The sequence below is a fragment of the Opisthorchis viverrini genome, assembly GCF_000715545.1.
Source record: "Opisthorchis viverrini unplaced genomic scaffold opera_v5_79, whole genome shotgun sequence".
Lineage (NCBI taxonomy): Eukaryota > Metazoa > Platyhelminthes > Trematoda > Opisthorchiida > Opisthorchiidae > Opisthorchis > Opisthorchis viverrini.
The window spans coordinates 1090554-1113952 of record NW_008751737.1 but is presented as its reverse complement, the minus strand read 5'-3'; the positions used below and the strand labels follow the sequence as shown (position 1 = coordinate 1113952).

The 23399-nt window shown below is 45.0% G+C and overlaps 1 protein-coding gene across 1 annotated transcript in view; it reads left to right on the top strand.

The window, feature by feature from the left end:
• Positions 1-8941, top strand: part of T265_04745 (hypothetical protein) — a gene marked incomplete at both ends in the record, with an annotated part of 15964 nt that extends 7023 nt beyond the window's left edge. Inside the window, 2 exons of the mRNA XM_009169558.1 lie at positions 7424-7479; positions 8738-8941. Coding sequence (XP_009167822.1) covers positions 7424-7479; positions 8738-8941 — 260 coding nt within the window. The remainder of the gene's footprint in view (positions 1-7423; positions 7480-8737) is intronic.
• Between the last annotated feature and the right edge of the window lie 14458 nt (positions 8942-23399).

The following is a 23399-nucleotide window of genomic DNA, read 5'->3' as shown; positions in this document are numbered from 1 at the left end:
TGTGACGTTCAGCAGTTGACACAAACACAGAGATTTAGTCCCACTGGTTCAGCAGTCAACAAACAGTTCAACGGGGAGTAAATACACCCGTTCAGCAAGAAGTCAGCAGGTCGCACCGGAAAATTGTGTATTCGTAACATTAAAACAAACGTCATGATACGATGTGAACGACAATTACAAATTGTGGCTCAAGTTCAGGAAGAATGGTAAATGTGACAACGGATTACAGACACTACAACTCTCTTCATCACCCCCCACACCTCACAAGGCCTTTCTTTCCAAACCAGAAGGATGCGTGGCAATAAATCCACCGAAAATCGCTCAACTAAATACATGTGTCTCACAAAAAACCCCACACTGCGTAGACACATTTTCCTGTTGGGTCAGTCGAATATTGGACAAGTTCTACATCGCCAGCTGTTCAACAGTTCCATTGATCCATGGTATCGATACATGCGTTTTGTGATTGTTAGGCGTTGCAAACACCGTGTTGATTCCAAGGTTTATTTGCGCCACAGTAGCAGCCCGTGGTCTCCTAAAAACAACCCCTCACCGGTCGATTCGCCAAAGCTACGCCTAACATTTTTTTCGGTCTTACTGCGCAGCGCATAAAACAAGCTTGAGGTCGAATTCACATGCACCTGGTAAGAACCACGGGAGCATGTGATTACTTTGGCTTCCCTCTGATCTACGCACGTCGTTACAAGAATTGGCTCATAGTTCTGCCAGTTCGGCTACGAAATGAATCAACCATGTTTGAAGTGTTTCAAAAGACCTCACGATTCTCCGTCCAAAGTGCATAAGCATGACAATTTCAGCATAATATCTGCATTTAAATTTCTTGACTGTATTAAGATATAGCTGACCGTAGTTTGTTCGAATTAGGGATACCATTCAAGGTACCTCAATCCCGACCAATGAAACTGAAAACTGGTCGTTGGCTTGTTCGCTGAGCTGGGTAGTTTGATTGCAGACGCTTCACCACCAATCGAAGTGACGCACTGATGTTGTCACCTTGATTGGTGATGAAACGTCTGCAAATCAAATTGCCCAGCCAACCCAACAAGCCAACAACCATCTATGCCTCGTGAGCTACCAACAGTTCCCTCTATAGAAAACGAAAGGCTTTTGTACAAATCGCAAACACAACCCAAAAGCCACAGGGTATTTTAGATTGTGGCTAATGCAGTGCCCTTTACCACTGAGAAATTTCCGAATGAATAAAGAAGCAGTTTTGATGCTTTGAAATTAGTTCCGCCGGGATTACTCACAAACACTAGTCGAGTAAGTGAATATTCCTATTCTTTGTGCATCTATGGAAAACTGTCCGTCACAAGGTGGCACAAATTGGTAGAGCAACATTTTCAGATGCTGCAATCACATCACCTGGTGCTGATGCAATCATATTGGTGAGTCCACTTCAAAAAGAAGAGGCACTACTCGAGTTTCGCTATTGCTGGGGCAGTGAGTGTATTGCGTCCATAGAAGACGAGTTAGTTTTTGTACGACTTGAAGAAAAACGTTGCGAAGCTCCATAAATCTTGCAGAAAAAAATGGATAGGTTCATCCAGTGACTGTCTTGCTCAGAGGTTTCATATACATATTCGTATCAAAGTAGATCAATTGAGCCCCAACATCTTTAGAGGATTGCGTTTTTGTCTGAAACCTTAACCAAAGCTTGAACAATGAAACTGAATGTGCGTTAATTTTTCACATGACAGTTGTTTTTCTTAATTAACTCCGCCTTTGAAAGCGAGTTCACTTTCAGATGTAAGTACCATGCTCCAGGGTTAATGTTACGCCGCGCTGTGAATATCGAGTACGAGCAGAAGGCTTCAACCTAAAATAAAGATATCCGAATGCCGGAGCGCATTCGTCCCCGGTTCGTTCGATCGTTTACTACACTCTGAATGCTTTGCTAAAACAGTCTCACAGAACTGAATCTGTCTTCGCTAGAAAGGAAGAGAAGGTAGATAGACAGAGAACTTACCGAAGCACTCAAAACACCGGTGTGACGATGGGTACTAGTGATGAGGCATGCGAGTAGTAACTCGTAACTCCCCCTTGATCTAGTGGAAGGTGGGATTTATTGTGGGATCAATGGAACTGATTTGTAGCATTCGTTTATACTTGTGTGATAGTGTTAGTGCGCTACTTATAATTAGACTGCTTAGAATTCAGAAGGTGTTATGCACTAACAAGTTTATGTTTGTGATTAAGAAAAAATACAAATGCTAGGTGCACCTTATAAATACAATGACAATGAAATAAAAGATGACTCATCGATAAGGCTTCGTTGGTTTGAAGGATCTACAGATGCGGAGCAGGAATGTTCTACAGGAGTGGTTAGCTCTTGAAGATACTCCAGTCAGGTAGATCCGTTGTTGTGTCTTGTTGACTTGCCGCGTGCACGGGATGCTGCGTTGTGTTGAGCGCCTTGCGTATCTCCGTTGCGTGGTGCGTGGTGGGTGTTGTGTTGTCAGGTTCATTATATATTTGTACGCGTTTGCAGTGAATGTGGGAATGTGTGTTTTGATGCATGCTAGACAGGAACTGACTTGTGATCGGTTAAAGTTGCGGGCGGAACGGCGTTTGTCACGTGATTTGTGGGCTTGTGTTTGATTGTGTTCTGTCCTTATACAGGAAGGTTTGACGTGTGTACAAAAACATGAATCGTTCCGTGCGTACTAAACAGGAACTGACTTGTAATAGCAGGTCAGTCGCGGGATCTAGTACACACGCATGTACTGGACAAATTAGGTGAAACTGGTTGAGGGAACATGTGAATGTCCGCTACAATAGTCAATGAAAAGCCAGGAAATTTCAAGAAGACGCGTTCAAGAAGAAGACGAATGTTCAGTCTGTAACTTCACTTGATGTTCTCTTATAAACGACTCCGCGGCGGAGGGTTTTCCTTCTTTCACCAACATAGCATAGTATCGCTGCGAACCCTATTGTCTTGGAAGATAAGTGACTTTTCATTCCCATAGACAAAAGAATGAGAGCAAATAAATAAAAAACCAACACAACTAAAAATGCCAGCTTTTTAGCGTTTGAAGTTAATATGGATCAAAGTAAGCTGCCAGAACAGGTGGTTCCAACTCTTACGAGGAAGAAGTCCAGATTTTGTTTAGAATCCGTTTGGAACATCATTTTCCCGGATCGCTTCGAAAGAATCTTGCTTCCGGGCTACGAGAAAGCCGTTTGATCCTTTCACACTCCTTTCCCGTAGTATTAATCCTGGCCCTTTGCCTCTTGAATTACTTTAATTTTAGGCAAATTTGTTCGCTACTTTTCACCCTTCTTTCAGTCCTGACCACAGATCTTCACCTTTAAACCGTTTTGCCGATACATTGAATCTTGAACCGGCATACTGCGACTTCACTTAGCAGCAGTAAACTTGCGGACAGCTGAGTGTTGCACACTGGCGAAGAAGCGCTCTCATACATTGTCGACACTCAAATTCCACAGCGTGGTGTAGCATAGTCTCAGTCCTGTTGGATCGTTGAGGCTCATTGGTAGAAGAAAACGGACCCCCAGTCGTCACTTGTCTACTTTTACCGTGGATTACAGTAATTAGATGGGTTGTGCATCAGAGATTCAAAATGTACGACAAGCTACCGTCGCAAGTTACTTCATACGGCGTCTGATGTCAAAACATTCACCCGTTCAATTCAATAAAATTCACATTTGCATAATTTTCGTTTACACAGCACTTCTGTTAAAATGGAGGAGCAGTTGAACTCGAGTTCCCTTCTTACTAGAGCTGCACGGCGTAAATCATTGACTGTGTTATGGTTTCAACTCCAGAAACCTGATAGCCGAGGCAAGTATGCTGCTATCACTCGACCAATGTACGCTCAATGCATGTATGAAAAGGCGAAAATAAAATCTACTTTCCCCCTTTTGTTTACTCTCGTTCGGGTCCACCGTAGAAATCAAAACCCTTTCTTAATGTGTAACTACCTAGAATATAAACTGATAGGGCCCTGGTATCGGTTTTATCCCCCTTGGTCCGCGTAACTGATCTCCGTGTGAAGAGCCCGTTCGACCAAATTCCATCTCAAGAATGCTTTCCTTCCACGTTTCAGAATACACTGCCTTTGGATATGTTTAAGAGGATCAAACATTTCTAGACAGCAAACGAACCGTATGAAATCTGCCGTGCGAGCAGTCAGCGCCAAAATAGTGCGAGGAACTCTTGTAATACATATTGAATATCGTGAATTAAAATAGTGTTCATCACCTCAAGGAATTTCGTCCAGTTGCCGGTCAGAAAACGTACGTGTGTAAGTGACACACTTGCCTCAGCTATTCTGCACTGTATGCTGGTACGTAATGCCGTTATCAAAGGCGTTTCTCTAGCTAAGCTGAGTGTGACTGGACGTTGAACTAAGTTATATCAAGCTTACTTATCCGACAGTCTGCGGGAGAGTGCATGGTTCATAGTGCTAGTACTGCATGTGCAACGCTACGAATAGGCATATTGTTAGGGAATATGACCGCGGAGTGAATGCAGCTCGGATATGTAAGTCAAAGTTCACCAGTCAACTTTGTCGACTGTGACCGGATAGTTAGGTCAATGCTGGTTAGTTGACTGTGACACTTTAAGAGTCCCAATTATCCTAAGTAAAATTACGCTACCATATTATAGGAAACAGACAAGGATGGAAATAGGCGTTCAGTTCAACTTTTCCGATGAAAATAGCAACCAAAAGAACCTTCGAGTGAGAAGAAAACAGGGCAATTGTGTAAGTAGCTGGCAGCACAAATTCACTCAGGCATGTCCACCTGTTCCGCTACCAACGCACCATCACCACCAGTCAAGTGAGATCAGTCTACTTGCAGAAACCGCTTGCAACAATTTCATCATCATCCTTGCCTAAACGGAAATTGTGAGAATTAAGTTTCGCACGTATATCGGAATAACCAGACAAACTAGAAATCAAGAGTTCAGATCGGCGTAACAAGTAGCACGTATGTATTTGACCAGAAACCGATATCAACGTTTTAAAAACATGTGACGAAGTTTGGGACAAAACAGACGGAGAAAGAGTAGAGATGTCTTCAGATAATGCCTTCACGTCAGTATTTGGGTCAGAAGTTAAGTGACACACTTTCTTAGACTTAAGGGAACATCAGATTCTTCACAGGTAGTGCGTTCTTCGGATACAACACTTTGTTCATATGTCATAAGATCATCTACAAAGGACTCATTAGTATTTGAAACAACAGGTATTGAACTTAACCTGGTCAATGTGGCTCTGGCGATAAGAGAGATCATCCAAATCGAGAAGTGTGAATCTGTGAAGGACGTGTTGGTAAATTTGGTGCACGAGAATCTGTTCGATGTTTGAATTTGTTGTTCGCCTACATCCTTGAATTATTTCTTTTAGAATAATTTAACAAGACTGCTTCCTCAGTCTTCGTTACATGCTCCACATCTTCATACTGCGCACATATTTTCCGAATAGTTTGAAATTTCCAATCTGGACAGAGCAGCAACTTCTGCTGTAATTCGGGCAGCTGAATGCCAGCAATGAGCGTATCACGCAGCTGGTCTTCCAATTGGGCACCGTAGTCACATTTGGCTGCCTGTGTCTGCAGCTGCAATACGAAATCACGAACCGACTGAGAATGGGAGCGGGTCAACATATTGAACCTAGCTCTTTCGGCTGCTACGAATTTCATCGGCTTGAAGTATTGAAGAACTCTCTTCTTCAATGCAGTGTAGGAAATATCGATTGGAGATTCAGGATATACTAAATTTTTGATCAACGTATACGCCTCCTTGCCAACGAAATGTAGGAAATATGCCGTGAGTTGCTTATCATCCATATCGGATTTTGTGAGGCATCATATGCCGAATCCTTCCCGATAATCCTCTACGTCACGCGCAGTTGAATCAACATCTAATGGTTCCATTTCGGCAGGCATGATGAATTTTCCAAATCGCGACGCCAGAATGTGAGAATTAAGTTTCGCACATATATCGGAGTAACCAGACGAACTAGAAATCCAGAATTTAGCGAAGCGTAACAACCAGCACGTATGTATTCGAATTGGCGTATATGTACAGCATATGGAATATTAAAACAAGAGAATAATGAATAAAGCAATGAACAGAATATCAGTCATGTTCATCACAGAAACCTACACGCGGATGACATATAAAAGGACGAATCACGAAAGTCTCGTGGCCTCCTTGTAGTTACAAGTCAAATGAAACTGTGACTGAACACATCAGGACCCAATCTATTTTTTGGTCATTCGCTACTTGAGTGCGAAGTGCAAATGGTGGTCAATTTGTACTCACCCATTCGTCCATTTACTCACTAGAGTCATTTGCCGCAATAGAAATTTAGCCTAGCGATTTGGGTGATGGCACAGTTCCAAATATTCGAGCGGCGGTGCCTTCAACTCTCGGGTTTACGAGTCCACCGCATTGACACTGGTTCTCACGCTTTGCAATGCCCACGATGAGTGTCATGGTAACGCCAACAAGACAAGGAGGACCACCGTTTTTGGCATGCGTTTCCCTCAGGGTCTGTTCTAGGGTCCAATGTCTTAACTCAACTCCGACCCACGCATGCAACCACAGGCAGCGTAGCCAGACCCATCGCGGTGTTGGTCGGGCCCTGTCTCAGCTGAATCTTGTGTCTTGTCCGACAAGTGTGTCATCCACGCAGTGCAGGGTCTAGGTAAACCATCAGATCACGTGATATGTGTCTGGTGTGGCACACTCGAAGCTCTGATCCTATTGCAGTAACGAAGCTGAGATAATCGTGACAGCGGTGAAGCTTAGCCCTTTTGAAGATCCACACCATAATGAGTCGGCCAGCGCATTCCGTCCGAATCGCATGATCTGACGGAGTTAGTCCTAACCCACTCAGACTAGCCCCAAGTGAATCAACAAACTAAGTAGTTCCCAAAAGATGTCCAAGTCCTCTGTTGTGAATAAATCAAAGACCAGCAACACAGTCGCACATGTGAGGCCGAGTGTGTCTGAGACGAAGTTAGGGTGATTCGATGGTGACACATCAGCTAAATACAACCGATAAGTAGTGATCGCGAAACTACACGTGATGTGTTAATAGGCCAGAGCGGGGGTTGCTATTGACAAGCTATGCACTAAAAGTATGACCACTAAACCGTTCCATTAATCATGAATATCTCAAATTTTATTCAAAACAGAGTTCATGATTTTGGGACGTTGACCACTCAACCAACATCACCGTGCCCTTCCATCAAAACCTACTCAAAATTTTTCCCTAGTTCTTTGTCTATACAAACGTAAGACCGAACACGGAGTGAAATGGCGATTCGCGTTGATCCCATGACGCACACGATTTGGATTTTCACGTCTATATGTGCAATCGATAGCCAAGTGGTTTAACCCATTCATCTACTTTTTCTTCCTCAGTGATAACTCCTCCTTCTGAATACGGATATCACTATGCTGTCTACATGCGACATGAAGTGTGAATTCATCATTCAACCAAGGATCACGTAGCATGACCCAAGTGATCGAACGATGGTAAAGCTCATCTACCTTGATTGAATAACTTAGTTTGGAGTACGCAGAAACTTGCCCCTACTCAGAGAGTCTCTCTTTAAGTGGAGAGAGACATATTAGGGATGCTAAAATTGTTCTGAAGTACTTAGCGCAAACCTAATGGAGTTAGTGAAATCCAGGTATCAGCCTTTATGTTGGGTGCCGTAGACAATCCCACTTAGTGTTCCCGTAAGACTAATTCATTGTGATTAGCTGGTTCCAGAATCGAACAATTGGTCGCGTATAAGAAGTTTCAGAACTGTATATCCGTAAGCACACACCAGTTTAAGCGAATCCCACACACACTGGCGTTCTGCGGGAATAGTAAGTCGTGTTGGTCTCATTGCAGCAATGCTTTTCAGGCACGACTTCCGTCTCTTTTGTAATACTTGTCAATTCATTACCTCTACGCTAAAGTCGAGGTCGTGTACATAATTATCAACAATTGTTTGATAAGACAAATGACCTTCGTTGAGATGTTGTTACTGAAACAAGTCATCACGTGGACCAATCCGATGAAAGTGTGATAAGATGGGTTGGCATCTGATCGACAACACTCTGGAGGTTGTCACACGGATGTTACAACTCAATTGAGGGACTAGAATCGTGAAACGTTGACTTGTCAACGAAAAAAAGCGCTTCATTGGCGCTTATGTGCAATCTTAAGTCGATTGACTCAACTGCATTCGCTGAACAAACCATGGGTGACAGCCAGCGGGGCGCTTAGATACTTTCCTCCAAGCCACCTAGCGATACCATGTACTACTCATGAGTTAGTTCAGAAGCTCTTGCTGACTTCTCCGAATTCCATCTGGTCGTTATTGTCACGAAAAACGAAAGCGATTAGCCAAAACCCGTTGGCACAGTGAAGGAATGAAACATGTGTGAAGGGAAGGTCACTAGGGCATCCTCTTCAGGGCTGAACATTCATTTATGTCCTATGCAACCAAACAGCAACCTAGCTAATCCATGTTCAAAAATATTTGCGTCAGGTGGTAAATGGAATTCTGTGGATTAGGCTTTTCTGCCAGCGAATCGGTGTGCTCAGATTCATCACATCACGCTATGACAACAAAGTGAGGACTTTTTTCGAAAAGATTTCCACAAGTCAAACCCATCTGTACTTTGCTTGATGCAAATACCAATACAGAGATGTTTGATCACCATGCTTACCGGGAGTAGATACCTGAAGCAACTGGTCACGTGGTTGCCACTGACCCATTGGTGACCAATGCGGTTGAGCAATACATGGTCATAGTCAGAAACGGCCAGTTCTACACCTCGGCGAATGGAGAAGACGCATCCAACGATGATATTGACACTCCGGTTATGCTAGTTGTCTATGGCGCACGTGGCTTACAGCCAAGCTCCGCCCCCACTAAATAGATAGCCTGCACACAGATCGTCACAGGTTTCATTTGGGATGGTCGTCGGGTTATCCAACGACTTCCGTTGATATGACGCTTGTAGTGGCTGGTTTGATGTGTCCCAGGTTTAACACGCGTGCGTGTCCGTTCATCAGCACATCAGAGTTGTGCACTCCATAAAGCGGATCTGTTTGGCCGCTGACAAACCCATCTGAATTCACTTTTACCAGGGCGTCTTGAAACCAAAACATGGAAGGGGTGGATTGTTACTGTAGCGTGGGACGTCAGAAGAAGTCATCGGTATTCGTTGTTCGAGAGGATGTAGTGACGGCACACATGGCACACATTCGCACAGGTCGGGTGATACAGGGAAGAAGACAAGAGCGTGGCAGCGACACAAGTGTATTAAACCGAAACCGAAAACGGAATTCAGGGGTACAAAAGGTCGGCCAAGCTCATATCATAGACATACAAGCAGATACAATTGAGTTTCAACTGCGTTACATTACTTTCTTGCAAACTTCCCGCTTCTAACGGTCTAGCTGAATGCTCGGTGGCAGCGGTAATAATGGATTGGTGAAACGAAACCCAGGTCATCTACAAACAAGCCTGGACAGGTTTTTACTGCAACACAGGGTTACGGCGCATGTCCTCATAGGTCAATCGCCGTGTGATTTGATAATGGGACGTAGACTCGAACACGTTTGGATACACTACGGCCGGATTTGACCGTAACGATCAAACAGCGGCAGTGTTCAATGAAGCAAGGCGCTGGTAGACCCGCCCGACCTGGCGAGGATATTTACCTTAAACTTTAGCCTTCAAGTATGGGATAAGTGCGCGGATGTGTGACATCAACAAACCGTATCCCCCTTATTGTTAGGCTGTCAGAAAATAGCAGGATAATACTCTGTTATAGCTGGTCGAGAGTTGACTCAGTGTAGCGGTGAAGGACTTTAGTGGCTGATTGGGTGTGTCCGATAGTGTGCACGCGAGCGTATCCGTTCGTCAATTCATCAGAGAACTGTTTGCCGGACGGAGCTGAGTGCGTTCGTTTAGAAAACGGATATGTTCGGCCGCATGTACACAATACATCCGTGTTCACATATCCGTGCTTTCTAAGCTATTTTGAACTTACAATAGGGTATGGGTCTTTTCATCACGGTCAGAAACACTGGATTTCTCAACGATCCAGTAACCTTTCGTCATGGAGACTCCAAGTTTTTCCGCTTTATTAAAATGATGCAAATTTCTGAATGAAATGCGAACAAGTCTTCGGCGCGATCTAGACCAAACCATAGTCGGGAAAAAAAATAATCTGTAAAGTGTGATGTTGGATGGATGTGTAGAAATTTTATGAGGACCCTGTCAACAGGAGGTCGACACTACTGGGGTCAATGGGCTTTAACAGAAGCTCATGGTTCAAGCTTTACTGGGCGCGTACCGGCTGAAGTAATCAGTAGGAAGTGAGTGATGTGACAAAACTGACAATGTGACGTTGTTCGTGGTCAAACAGAATAAAGTAAAGCTCTGGAAAAAACGTTCAAGCCCATCCAGCCAGGAGAAATTTTGAACTGAACCACAGAATGCTGATGTGACCTGAAGAACGAATGGTGGATAGAACAAGCCCGCAGAGGACCTTAGTCATCAGTTCACCGTAACATCTTAGTGATGGCTAACCAGGACTAGTGTACCATACGATCATCAGTTCAAACGAATTACCAGTTTGCTCGCATCTAGTGCACGGCTGGTTGGTGATGAATAGTCACGAATAGGACCGTTGCAATCAGGACGACAGCGAATCACGCATGTCGAATGCGACTCAATGGCAGTTATCGTTTGAAACACTATGGACCTGTTGCGATTCCTCTCAACGCTGCTTGATACTGTGTGAGTTCCGTGGGTACCAAACCGACTGTGATGGTACATTTAATAAACAGATTCACTTTGGGTGCATCCTGAAGATTTTATGTCCCAAGTAAAACGCGAGCGGAAAAATTCAAAAAGTGCTTTTTCTGATTGGATCTTCGTGCACTTGACAGGACATCGAGTAATCAGTCCCTGGATCTTTGGAGAGTTCAAGCTGGATGTGATTTTGGCCATGTGATTGGAGAATGTGCTCTAGCTAGAAATCAACACGGGGTGAATTTGGACAGTGTGCAGTCTGTGAAGATGACAGCACCTCCTAGGTTGTAAATAAGTACCTCGCCGAGAGGTCCTCCGTTGTCCAACCCAGGACCGGTTAACAGGATCAATGGTGTTGACAATCAAACAACACTCCATAAGTAGCTCAGACGTGGAATAATTCACGCGACGAGTGAAGCTTCCAATTGAGCAATTGTCACTCGAGCAGCCAGTCAGTAGCAGACCAGGTGATGTGATTTCGTGCTTGAAGAGTGAGTGGCGCTACACGCTGTCTACGGGCGAGTTAATCACACTTCTGGTCAGTCGGTCGTGACCGAAAAGTTAGGTGTTCAAACTGCTAGCCAGGAGGTCGCGGGTTCGGGGTCCTTTGAAGTTTCGTGAAATGCACACTGCACAATAAGGACGAAACAGAACTTCTCGGCTTTTGAGCATAGATTGGATTCACTTACGTAGTCCGGATATGGCTTTCGTGATCTGTTCCTGTAGGTGCACAGATGCAAATAGCTTTAATGAAATACTATATTGGATTTGATTTCGATCGGGTCAGGGTTTCTTTTTCGGGATATCTGCCAGTTTTCGGACGCTCCCATGCGATGTGCGTAGTTTTCTGCGTTCTATGGAACAGCACCACCAACTTGAAATCAAAGAGCACCGGTTGAATTCATCGTCGCCAGTTATGAAATTAATTAGTGTTGCATCAACTGCTTGTATGATGTAGCCACAAGAACATCAATGTACCCTAACGAATCACGTTGCTCAAAAGGCTGCAACAGATTCGGAGCTCGTAATATTAGGAGAACCACATTTGGACCCTCAGCCTAGACTGGATCGATCTGCCAAAGCTGATGGAAATTCCTCTAAATACTGAATGCAGACTTATAAATTCGGATGTCTCCCAAACATCAAAATGGACAGAACCACTTTTGAAAACTTACTCAGGCGTGTTCAGAGATGCCCTATGATAGCGTTCAAAGACGAAAGCCGTTCTGTTTGTGTCAGAATGCAAAACCTGTGTTCCGCCCAAGGAGGCCTGCTCCATCACTGTCTTGCCTGTACTTGGTCAAGAGCTACTGAGGCTGCAAAATCAGGGAGTTATTGAACCAGTGAATCATTCAGAATGGACAGCATCGATTGCGGTAGTCAGAAAGCCTAGTGGTAACTTCATGATATGTGCAAGCCTTTCCACTAGTCCCAACGCGATAGTAGATGATTATCAATACCCGCTGCCGTTTTCAGATTAATTGTTTTCTAAGCTAAACGGTGGGAAATATTTTGTCCATTTGGATCCATATGACGCATGGTTGCAGGTTTGTGTCTCAGATGAGAGTAAGCACCTACTTACAACCAATACATATCGTGAACTTTTCCAGTGCAACCCATTGCCACTCGGTCTTAAGTCCACAACGGTAATATTCCAGAAGCTAATGGACACTATGCTAGGAGGACTATCATTCACTGTTGGTTATTTGAACGGTATTATCATCACCGGCTTTGACCTATAAAGTTTTCGTAAACATCTCGGTCATATGCTGGACGGAATCCAGGACAATGGATTACACCTCAGCAGTGAAAAGTATCATTTTTTCATGGATTCCACCGAACACCTCAGATTCATGATCGATCGTCATGACCACAGACCGGACCCAAAAAACGTAGATGTCATTAAAACAATGCATTCACACAAGGATTTGCCCACATTGAGGTCATTTCTGGGACACATTAGTCATTACGGTGTTTTTTTTAAACAAACAATGCATGATAGCTGTGGTCATCTGAACCGCCTGCTACTCAGGGACTCCCAGTAGTATTTGGATGCTGATTGCCAAAACGGTTTTCAGAAAATCAGAGATATGCTCAGTTCCGACCTACTTTTGGCACAGTACGACTCGTCCTGTGATACCACTGTTGTGACGGATGCAGCCAGCTATGGCGTGGAAGCAGATATTTCACGTACTTTCGAAGATGACTCGGAAAAAGTCATAGCCCATGCCGTTCGATTTTTCACAGCTGCAGAACGTAGTTGCAGTCAGATCCAAAAAGAAGCCCTGGCGATTGTTTTTGTTGTGAAAAAGTTTCACAAGCTTCTTTATGGCGGCCTATTCACATTAACTACTGAACACAAACCATTACTAGCCGTGCTTGCTCGNTTCCTGTCTATTCTGCCATTGGACTTCGAAAGTGGGCTACAGTTTTACTCGGTTGCAACTTCAACATCAGGTTTGAATCGACTGACAAGATCGGTCAGGCAGATGCATTATCAAGGTTTTTAGAAATGGAGCATTGGACTCGGAAGTTTTCGTTACAGCTCAAATCTCTGCTGAACGGGAAATACGATGTACACTTATGGAAGCTATCAAAGATACTCCAATTGCATTCGAATTGATAGAAAGGCAACCTTACAAGGTCTGCTGCTGAGTCAAGTAAAGAAGTACCACCTCTCCAAGTGGCCACGGAGTATTGAAATCAAAAACTTGCTTCACTTTTATCAAAGACGACCATCACTTTGCGTTGTTGACGACTGTCTGTTGTTCGCAGAGCGCGTGGTCATACCAGAGGAACTGCGAAGACTCGTATTTCACCACGTCCATAAAGGACATCCCGGGAGCAACCGAATGAAATCGTTGATTCGGAGCTATGCTTATCGATCTCATATTGATAACTGTGTCGAAACGCTTGTCTGATCTTGTCACAATATGCGTTGGCTTCAAAGTACCCTAGATGCTGTGGACTACGTTCTTGGCCGGTACCACAAAATCCATGGTCGAGGATATATGTGGACTATGCGGGTCTCGTGAACGGTCAAATTTTTCTGAGCATCGTAAAGGCTTACAGCAATTGGCCAAAGATTTTTTCCCATGAGAACAACGACCACGGTGACCGTTAACATGTTGCAAGAAGCCTTCAGTCGTTTCGTTATCCCGAAAAGCTCGTATATGACAACGGGACACAGTTGACTTTGTTCCAGTTCGCGGACTTCTGTCTTGCCAGTGGGATCGAACAGGTTAGAACCTCCCCATATCACCCACAATCAAACGGCATAACAGAACGACTCGTGGACACGCTCAAAATAACTTTTTTTACGTCGGACCGCAGAAAACATCCTACAACAATTTTTCCTAATGTACCGACTGATTCCAAATCCGTGCATATTGGGGGGCGAGCCGCCTGCAGAGACATTACTCTACCGCACTCATCGAAGCACCTTTGATCTTCTGAAGCTTCCAAAGAAGGAGATGACATAATGTAATTAGAAAACGGAGTCCTACTATAGCACGGTCGCGCATCAGCCTACTGGGCAGCGGAATAGTCATGTGGTGAACCGGTGCCATACAAGTACGCCCACGCGTCTAAATCTCGTCCGACTTTGTCGTGCCGGAGCAAGGTCAAAAAGGTACACATGCATTTACGCCCACCTGACGGCCAGGGCAACCTGTACACCCCGTAGTCAAGCCAACAGACGGCCACATATGACGAGCCGTGACAACGAAGACAGCTGCTCTAGAACCGGTGTGGGCGTGCAGCAGACCACCGGTCGGTTGAGAGCAGATCGACCACCAAATATGGTCCCAAGTGAGTGATATAAATAAAACGCTGTATTTGCATTAATACACAGTAATTTCTGGCCGTCTTCTTGTCTTTTGACTGTAACCCGGTAGAATCAGGGAAGGTGAAGAGATACAACATACTATAGTCAGAAGCATGGTGCAAAGTGACCTTTTGACATCGGACAGAGCGTGCCCGTAAAGGACTATCGTGGAATCGCGTATCCTGGCGTCAAGACAAAATCACTAGGCGAATCGAAAATGTCATCTATGGTCTTGACTTGGGTTCGTCATGCAAATCCATTGAAAAAAACCTTGTTCACAACCCACCCGGAAGTTGAATGCGTTGCCTCTGGACATTTTGATGGAACATCTGGATATGAAAATAGGAAGGACAACCGGCACTGAGGTTGCAATGCAGCGGCCAAAACCGCCTGTGTATCAACACGCACGAAGGGTGACACGCAGAAGCATGCCAGTGACAAAGATTCAGGTTAACCCAGACAGAAGGCATGTGCTGCTCAACTTGAAAGGGCAGGTTTTAGGAGAACCAGCTCCGAACGTAACTGGACAACACAACCGCTAATGGAGTAACCGTTTTCGTTGAGACAGAGCTAACTGGTTATTCTTCACTTGCCCCTGACAGATGAATTCAGTTTTTAGTATGATTTTTCGGCCCGCCTAGAACTTTCCATGTGAGCTTTATGAGCAGCCTGTTCTCGGCTGCACAGCACACGCTTCTGCGCGTCAGTTTTTAATAGATCTGCTGATTCGCCCGTTCATTGGCTTTCTGGTTTGGCTGAGCGTATCAGGCTATCAAGCGGCTATCCGGACTCGGGTTTATGGTACTGAGGAGGTATTAGGAAAACTGCGATCCACAACCGAAAATACCTGACCAAACCACGTACTTCTCTCTCTCTCTCTCTGCGACGTGATCTACATTTGGTCGGCAAGTCTGTCAGCTAACCGGGTGAAAAATGCGTAGCAGTTTAGCAAGCTTTCCAAGCTGTCCTGCCACGCATGTTCAGTGGCTGTCGAGTAAAAACACCTCCTAACTCAGTTTTCATGTATCGTGTTCCAGTGAGTTTCTAATATACCTTGTGAAGAACGTCATATGAAAAAAATTCATCCTTGCGGATGCGTTACCTGTATTGGCAACCTTGTCAGTTACGCCACAGATTCCCAAGCGTGCCTGTGCGTTGACAGCTGAACCTCATTGGTGGTTGTGTTGAACCAGCGCGCAACCTCATTGATGTTGTACCGTGTCCGTTGCCAGGCTCATCGATGCTGTTGAAGTTACCCCGACCGTCCTCTCTGTCACCAGTTGCAGCTAGGACTATGACTGTGTCTGTTTCGTTTTGCGACACTCCCAGAGGCATCGGTCTCGTTAGTTCTATCTCACTTGGTGCCTAACCAGCACTGGATTGGGCGAGGTTCGTGACTTTCTTACCTAAACCCACACCCAGCAATCCGTGATTCAGATAGTAATCGCCATCAGTTGATCGACTTCTAGCACGTCTTGTCACCATAGACTTGCAGTTAGCTGCCAAATCTATTGGCTAGCGAGAATGTGTACGCGTTTGACCGCACGAATTTAAGGCGCTGGCAACCGGGTCAGCACTGTGTTTTCTAGGTGTTCGAATGGTTGCACATTACGGTGTTCTGGTTGTGCAAAAGAGCGTTTTTATACGGAAAATGTGACAAAAATTGATAGCCATACTTGTGACAGACCAGGTTTAGCTTCTTGGCTTAGTCACAAATGCATTTACCGGTCAGTAAACTGAAAAAAAAAACAAAGGATATCCCACCCATCAAGGACAGCAACATGCACCATTCTCTGGGCGAAAGTCAAGGCACATATATTTTCACGAGCATGTTCTAACGATCTGATGCATCACTTTACCCCAAAAATAGTGACACCATCGGTCAGTGTCAAATCCATTGTCCCTGGAAGTGTCCTCTTTAGGTGTAACTCGGCCATTTGAGGAACTAGAACGCGTCTCCTCTAGCGCTGAGATATGCTCTCTGAAGAAGCTGATGCATGGGGGAAAAGGGTCTGCCACAAAACCTGTCTTCCCGAAAGGATTCTATCCTCCTAGATGGAGGTCAAGAGCCGCATCTGCGTGTGCGGCTATTGTAAATGCATTCAATTACCAGAGGACTTCCGTCTCAAAGTGCAGCCACTCTTATCGAGAAATACACTCATTTGCAAATCAATTTGGTTTTCACGGGAGACTCAACTGAATCTCTCGTTTATGGTGTTCATGATGTGCCACTCTTCATTGCGCTAAATGCGAATGTCTACAGCTGATCCGTCAAAATTTCACCTGCTATCTTTTGAACTCTGTTCGGCTAAGAGGCTAACCACCTATACCCGTTCAAGCGCAAGCACTACATCCATCAGGTGGGAAATGCACTTTGCGGTAGCTGAAGTGAAGTCTTCCTTAAGGCGTAGCAACCCAGTCACCCACACACTTGACTGTTCAGCTCATAGTCGCTCACTGGATCGCGAGGCTTGTCTTTTTTCTCATACTCACAAACACGTCATTCTAGGCTGACTCACCGGACATCGATTGTCTGCACCGCCTACTCGGCGTAGCGGCCAATCATGTGCCGACNGTGACAACGAAGACAGCTGCTCTAGAACCGGTGTGGGCGTGCAGCAGACCACCGGTCGGTTGAGAGCAGATCGACCACCAAATATGGTCCCAAGTGAGTGATATAAATAAAACGCTGTATTTGCATTAATACACAGTAATTTCTGGCCGTCTTCTTGTCTTTTGACTGTAACCCGGTAGAATCAGGGAAGGTGAAGAGATACAACATACTATAGTCAGAAGCATGGTGCAAAGTGACCTTTTGACATCGGACAGAGCGTGCCCGTAAAGGACTATCGTGGAATCGCGTATCCTGGCGTCAAGACAAAATCGAAGATGTGACAGAGAGCTGCTCCTCTGTCATTTACGTACTACTGAATGAAACTATGCCTTGTAACATAACAGCCATGGGGCCTAGTTGCTTCCATTCCTTAGGTAATTGGGCACGAGTCAGCTCACCGTTCAATAGTAATATCATGTTTCTGATTCGTCTCATTGTTCCCTACAGTTTTGCTTGGATGGGACGTGGTAATCTTCCGTCCAATCGCAGCAGAGATGTTAGTGTTGTATATCGATCAGAAAGCACCTCATATCGGTTGGTTCACACCCTTTGCATGACATTCGTTATTTTACTATTGGGATAGCGGGAGTCGTTTGGCAAAGGGTTTGCGTGCAGGGAGGAAACTTTCATCTCAAGTGAATACACTTGCAATTACATGACGCAGGTACACACATGCGCGACGAACTCGTATTATAGTCACCAGCCATTTTCATCTAGGCAGGTCGTCTTTTGTTAAGGCTTCATCATACACAATCCATATCATAGCACCGAGGTGTCTGTGGTCTATGGGTACTCGAAGACAACGCGCCAATCAGAGCATGGCAACTTCAAAAACAATCCCTGCATGTAGTGCGTACGAAACCAACCGTCTGAAGTGACAGTCGATTATTAAATCCGGGTCAGTGATACGTAGTATTTCCCTACTCCCACTCATCCTCTTGGAAAACAAACCAGTTGTGCTGAAAATAAGAAGAAAAATTACCGTACTCATTACTGTGTTTTTTCGCCGGAGCTGTATGGCGAAGAAGGGCAGCAAGACCAAAGCAGTCTCCTTCTTAAGGACTTCCTCTTATGACAATGGAGTAACACGCTGCTCTTCTGTAGGCTCTTGTGACAGCAACTCGATGGCCATGTTTAACAACGAACTCATGAGTCTGGTCATTCTGTAAAAATATACACAGTTTGCTATATGCCCATCCTCGTTTAGCGCGCGGGAAGTATGGAGAGATTTTTTCTTCACGGGGCCAAATTGGCTATTGACAGCCGCGTTTCAAAACAGAACTGTGATAAAAACGTCTAACATGAGTTACACATGGGGAATTTGAGTAATCGCGGAACATTCAGTTGAATCTGCAGTTGCTGACGTCCGACCCGGAATCACAAATGGTAAGATATCCATAGTGACGTGGCTTCTACCGCAATGGCATACGATTTCATCGCTGGTGTGAACCAATGAATTATCCTAGGGTATTCAAAGTGTTTGTTCGATATAGACATCCATCCTCACGAATCAGCAAACCGCAAGTCCAGAAAATATTCCGATATAATCGGGAAAAACTGAGTTTGGTGCACGAAAACGGCTCAGCTCATCCACCTATTGCTGATCCACTCATCCACCGTGATGCTGACTGTGCCAGTCAAGGTTACCCGTGTCTTTCGGTCGCATAATTACTTGACATTAAATGATTGTGTCGGCCAGTTCGGGTGGAAATTTTGTCGTTTAGTTGATCAGTTCTCCTCATGGCACAGAGGAACCATTCTGGTTACTTCACATCAAAGTTTGCGAGGACTGAACTCGAGGTTGACTGTGACTGGAACTCATCAAGATATATTTGACTCACCTTACCAGTACCCCATTAGCGCATACTGAATTCACCTAGGTTATCAAGTCTGAAAAGTGAACATGAACATGCTTGGGCGACGTGAGTGGTTTGTCAACAGCCCGAACGACGACCTAGTAACTGTCGTGATTCTCTCAACTGGTCTGCTCATCTATCAAGATGCCCCAGTGAAACAGCGCCACGGGCTCGCTTTGTCTGCCGGATGTCTGGGAATCCAATCGCGGCACGGCTAATGAGCTGCAATCAAGGCCCATCTTCGTCAGCTTAATGTGGACTAAAATAATTTTGTCAAGACAGACAGCTCCATGAATCTCACAAGAATGTGCGAAAATGGAGGAAGCCATGCTCAAATAGTGGTCGGTACGGTGCACTTGTCACCTAGTTAGTGCGAATCGGCATCACGCCCTTGTGCAACAAGTGAAGCTGTCCAGAACGAGCAATAGGACCTAGCGGGTTCGCAGCCAAAGCGTGCGAAACTGCAGCACTCTAGGCCAAGGTCGCCTACCTGTCTGCCACACTAACGAAGCAAAACACCATTGGTAGAGTTTGAAGCCGTTGAACAGCTTTTCTATTCGCCTACAGTCAGCGGCGCGCAGGCCTTTCTACTCCTTGCTTTGGCTCCTATAGGTCAAGTAAGCCGTATGTGTACCCGCCAGCGGGCCACACTGCGTGCACGCGCCTGCACGTCAGACTCAATCGGTCGTAACGACTGGCACTGTCGAAGCGCTCCGGTAGTTTGATTGCCTCAGGCCGTGGTTCGCGTACGCGTTCAATATGGCAAGTCCACTGAATCCGGACGACAGCGCATACTTAGAGGTAGCCGCTTCAACGAACGGCTCCACTAAAAGCGGGTCTATTGAACCAGACACTTTCGTTTCAATTCGCTTTCCGACAGGATTCACTGGAACCAAGTCAGTAAGTCTCTGGAAGTACTGTATGAATTGTAGCCAATATACGAATTATTTTTTAAGATCTCGCTAGGAAGTTTGAGTGTGAAAACGAACAACGAATGTAGATTTTCTGTTTAACTGGTGTATGAAAACAGCAAGCGAACTACCTCTGAAATTTAACCGGCTGAAACTCGCCCACGTTTGTTGGCAGCTTTTTTGTGTATTCAGGTAACCGCGGTGGAACTGAGCGGGAGTAGGCAGTACAACAATCCCTGTTGTTCCTGCGTTGTGCCACTGAACGTGAACGGTAATTTTCCCATTCGAAGATGGGGCTACTTAACTCCAAGAAAGCACCATGCTGGGTTTGCAGTAACTCGTCTTGCGCGTACACGGGCGTCTGGCGCAAATGTATTTGTTCGGTGTCGACAATTTGCTAGCTAGTATCTGTTTGTTTACGTCATGATTTTGTGTGGAATGCTGCCACCTCTTCTGACTGCCTCTTCTTCCGCCTAACCTTGTTTGAATAGTAGTGACCCATGGCGGTTGTCCAACGGATAAATGCAAAATAACGGTTTGTTGCTCCTTACTGTCAAGTCATCACGCTGCAAGTTCACGGAACGCTATGGTAACCAAACCAGACTGATTGCATGAGAACTTTTCAGGGCATTGTGATCCATTTTACTAGTATTCACTGACACTGAAGTTTGGTCCGCTTTTTACTGCACTCCGTTGATGTTTCGACAGGGATTTGAAGCCGCCTAAGGTGTCGGATGTCTGATGGGGAATCGGAAGAATTACACGCTCCTCATAGCGTGGTAACTAGACAACTAACTGTAGTTAATGTCAGAATGTCAAGAATTTTACTGAACCCCGGATGACTTTCAAGTAATGGAGAACATCATAAGCTAGAGATTCAGTCGGATTAGTATGCAAATGAGTGTATTTCGCTAATTTCTTACAGGTTGGGTTCAAGTAGAACATAGGGTCGAAGGAAACATGACGAGTCCTAAGAAGGGCGAAACGGGTCGTCAGCCTTCGAAGAGTTTTTAGCAACCTAAGAGTAGTGTGTTCTGTGTATACAGTGGATTATCCTATTCAGTCCATGTCTCATGTTTATGTTTATTTCATTTAACCACAGCTTCGGCTTGCTATTTTTTTGGTGTCTCAGCGAAACCTTGCAAACTCAGTCGAGGGTTAACGTAAGACTGCTGGGAAAATGTTTCTTATTTTCTGTGTCTTCTTTTTCCAGACGAACTATTTGTAATCTGTGTAGCTAAAATCGTATACCCGGCAGCCTTGTTCGTGATCTGGCCGGAAATGACACGCACTTGGCTCCGGCTTGGGAAACTCCGATCCGCTTTTCTCTTCTGATCTTATTCGAGTAGGAATTTTTGGTCTCCAGTGAATTAGTTGGTGACGCTGGTGTTTCTGGCCAAGCCAGAAGAGATCGAACCGAATTGAAGTGACGAATCTTGTCACGAGGAGGAGAGAAAAACTGTCTTTCGTTAACACAATTGTCTAATGTTACGGGGCCCGCAGGCACCTGGGCACAATCCTGCCTCAGTTGCTTATTTGCCTGCCTGTTTTGGGAAGATTACACGTAAGTTAACAGGAAACCTTAATAATTTTTGATGGTGTTACTCAGATGAATGTGCTTGGGAAAGCTTATTTATGCTTTTCTGTGTACGAGATTCGAGACACCGAATTATGGTGTCTTACTGAAACACAAGTGAATGAGAGATCCATTTGAGTCAACATAGTGTCCTTCGCCAAATGAATGTAGTCCGTGAGTTGTGTACCTTTCGGGCCAACTTTGGTCGAATTCATGTGCTTACCTTGAGCACTTTAACTCTGTTCGTCAATTTACAAATCACGGGCAAAATAAGTTGTATTTGTATCTGGTGTACCAGGTTTCCAGCCAAGAACGGAAAAACGTGACCTTAGAATTGTCCTCTAGCTTCGCCAAGTCCTATTTTGACATGCTGGTCCTAAATTTAGCGCTTGGCTGGGCTGCGTTTTTGCCACTTTTACTCACACTAATCTTTCAAAGACGAGCCGTTTGAGATAAAGCACAACCCAAAATGCCGGGGCCACGTCACCGTCACTTTGCTTCCCTTGATTGGGCTGTCTTTCGACTCGCTTCTACCGGATGTACAGTCATGCCCTCTCGATAATCCGGTTCACACAGTGAACTCAAAGGTACATGCAGTCTATAGGCTTCTGAGGCCGTTCGTTTGACGACCTACATGCACGTGATCCGTCTGGACGTGGGCAAAACGACCGAGCTTTCGAGGGGGCCGGCCAGCGCGGGTACTAACTTGCCTCGAGCAGTCGTGTGCGATGCGCATTGAAACTCAGTGGAGGGAATGACAGCCAAATCGTGGTCTTCCGTGTGCTCCATGGCCTGAGGGAAACCCACGTTCGGGTATCCTGGTCTAATCCAGGTCTTATGGACAGGATTCTACAGCCAACGGTATATTTCATATCTTTTAAGCCAGTGAAATAATGGGCATCTGCACCTGATAGTCGGCACGTCAAAGGTATTTTTGGAAGGTATCGTTCAGTGGATTTTTAGTGGAGCCAGCATGTTGGCGCTAAATCCGGCGACTAGTGACAGGCGTGAAACACTTAGGGTTTGATGATGCATGGGGCAAAACTGTATGAAGTAATGTTGGGCCGTTCGAAAACCAGGTTTGTCTGAGATGTACTCTACATGAGCGATACGAGGTGAAATATGGAGTTGGTCAATGAAAATTCGCGAGTCACAAATCCAGGCAAACTGCCATGATTTACTCTAATATCTGGTGAGTAGTGACCATAGAACTCGCTGAAAGTGCAACGCGGGTTTCCTCAAATTTGAAATTTTATCAATCGGTGTGTGAGAACACTGACTGGTTCAGAAGCATGGAAATCACCCATAAATGGTCAGCTATTTCTTCGTTTGTTCGGAAACTGCGGCGTCGCATTCTTTGTAGAACTTTGGGCCCGATTCTTCCGCTTAAATATCCATCTCCCGAACAACGTATTCGGTTGGGTTTCGTACATACTTGAGGAAAAATCCTAGTTCGGTTTTAGGTGTTCACTCATTTGGAAATCACGGGGATCGATTCCGGAAAATTCTATTTGTAGACCTTCACCAGCAGCCTTTCTTATGTTTGTATTTCATATGCTGGGGAAAATGTATAAAGTGTCCGAAGAATGGCCTGGGAAACATCACTTCCAAAAAAGGCGAATTCGGGCTCCTGTACACGAACCCGGGTTTTCCTGTTCGGTTACTCGATCACACCCATCATTTGTGATATATGGGATACTTTTATGCCTTTTCCATGCAGTTTGTTTCAAATCAGTGTCATGCCTATTGTTAGTGGTCCTTATATGACTGATTATTTACTTGAAATGGT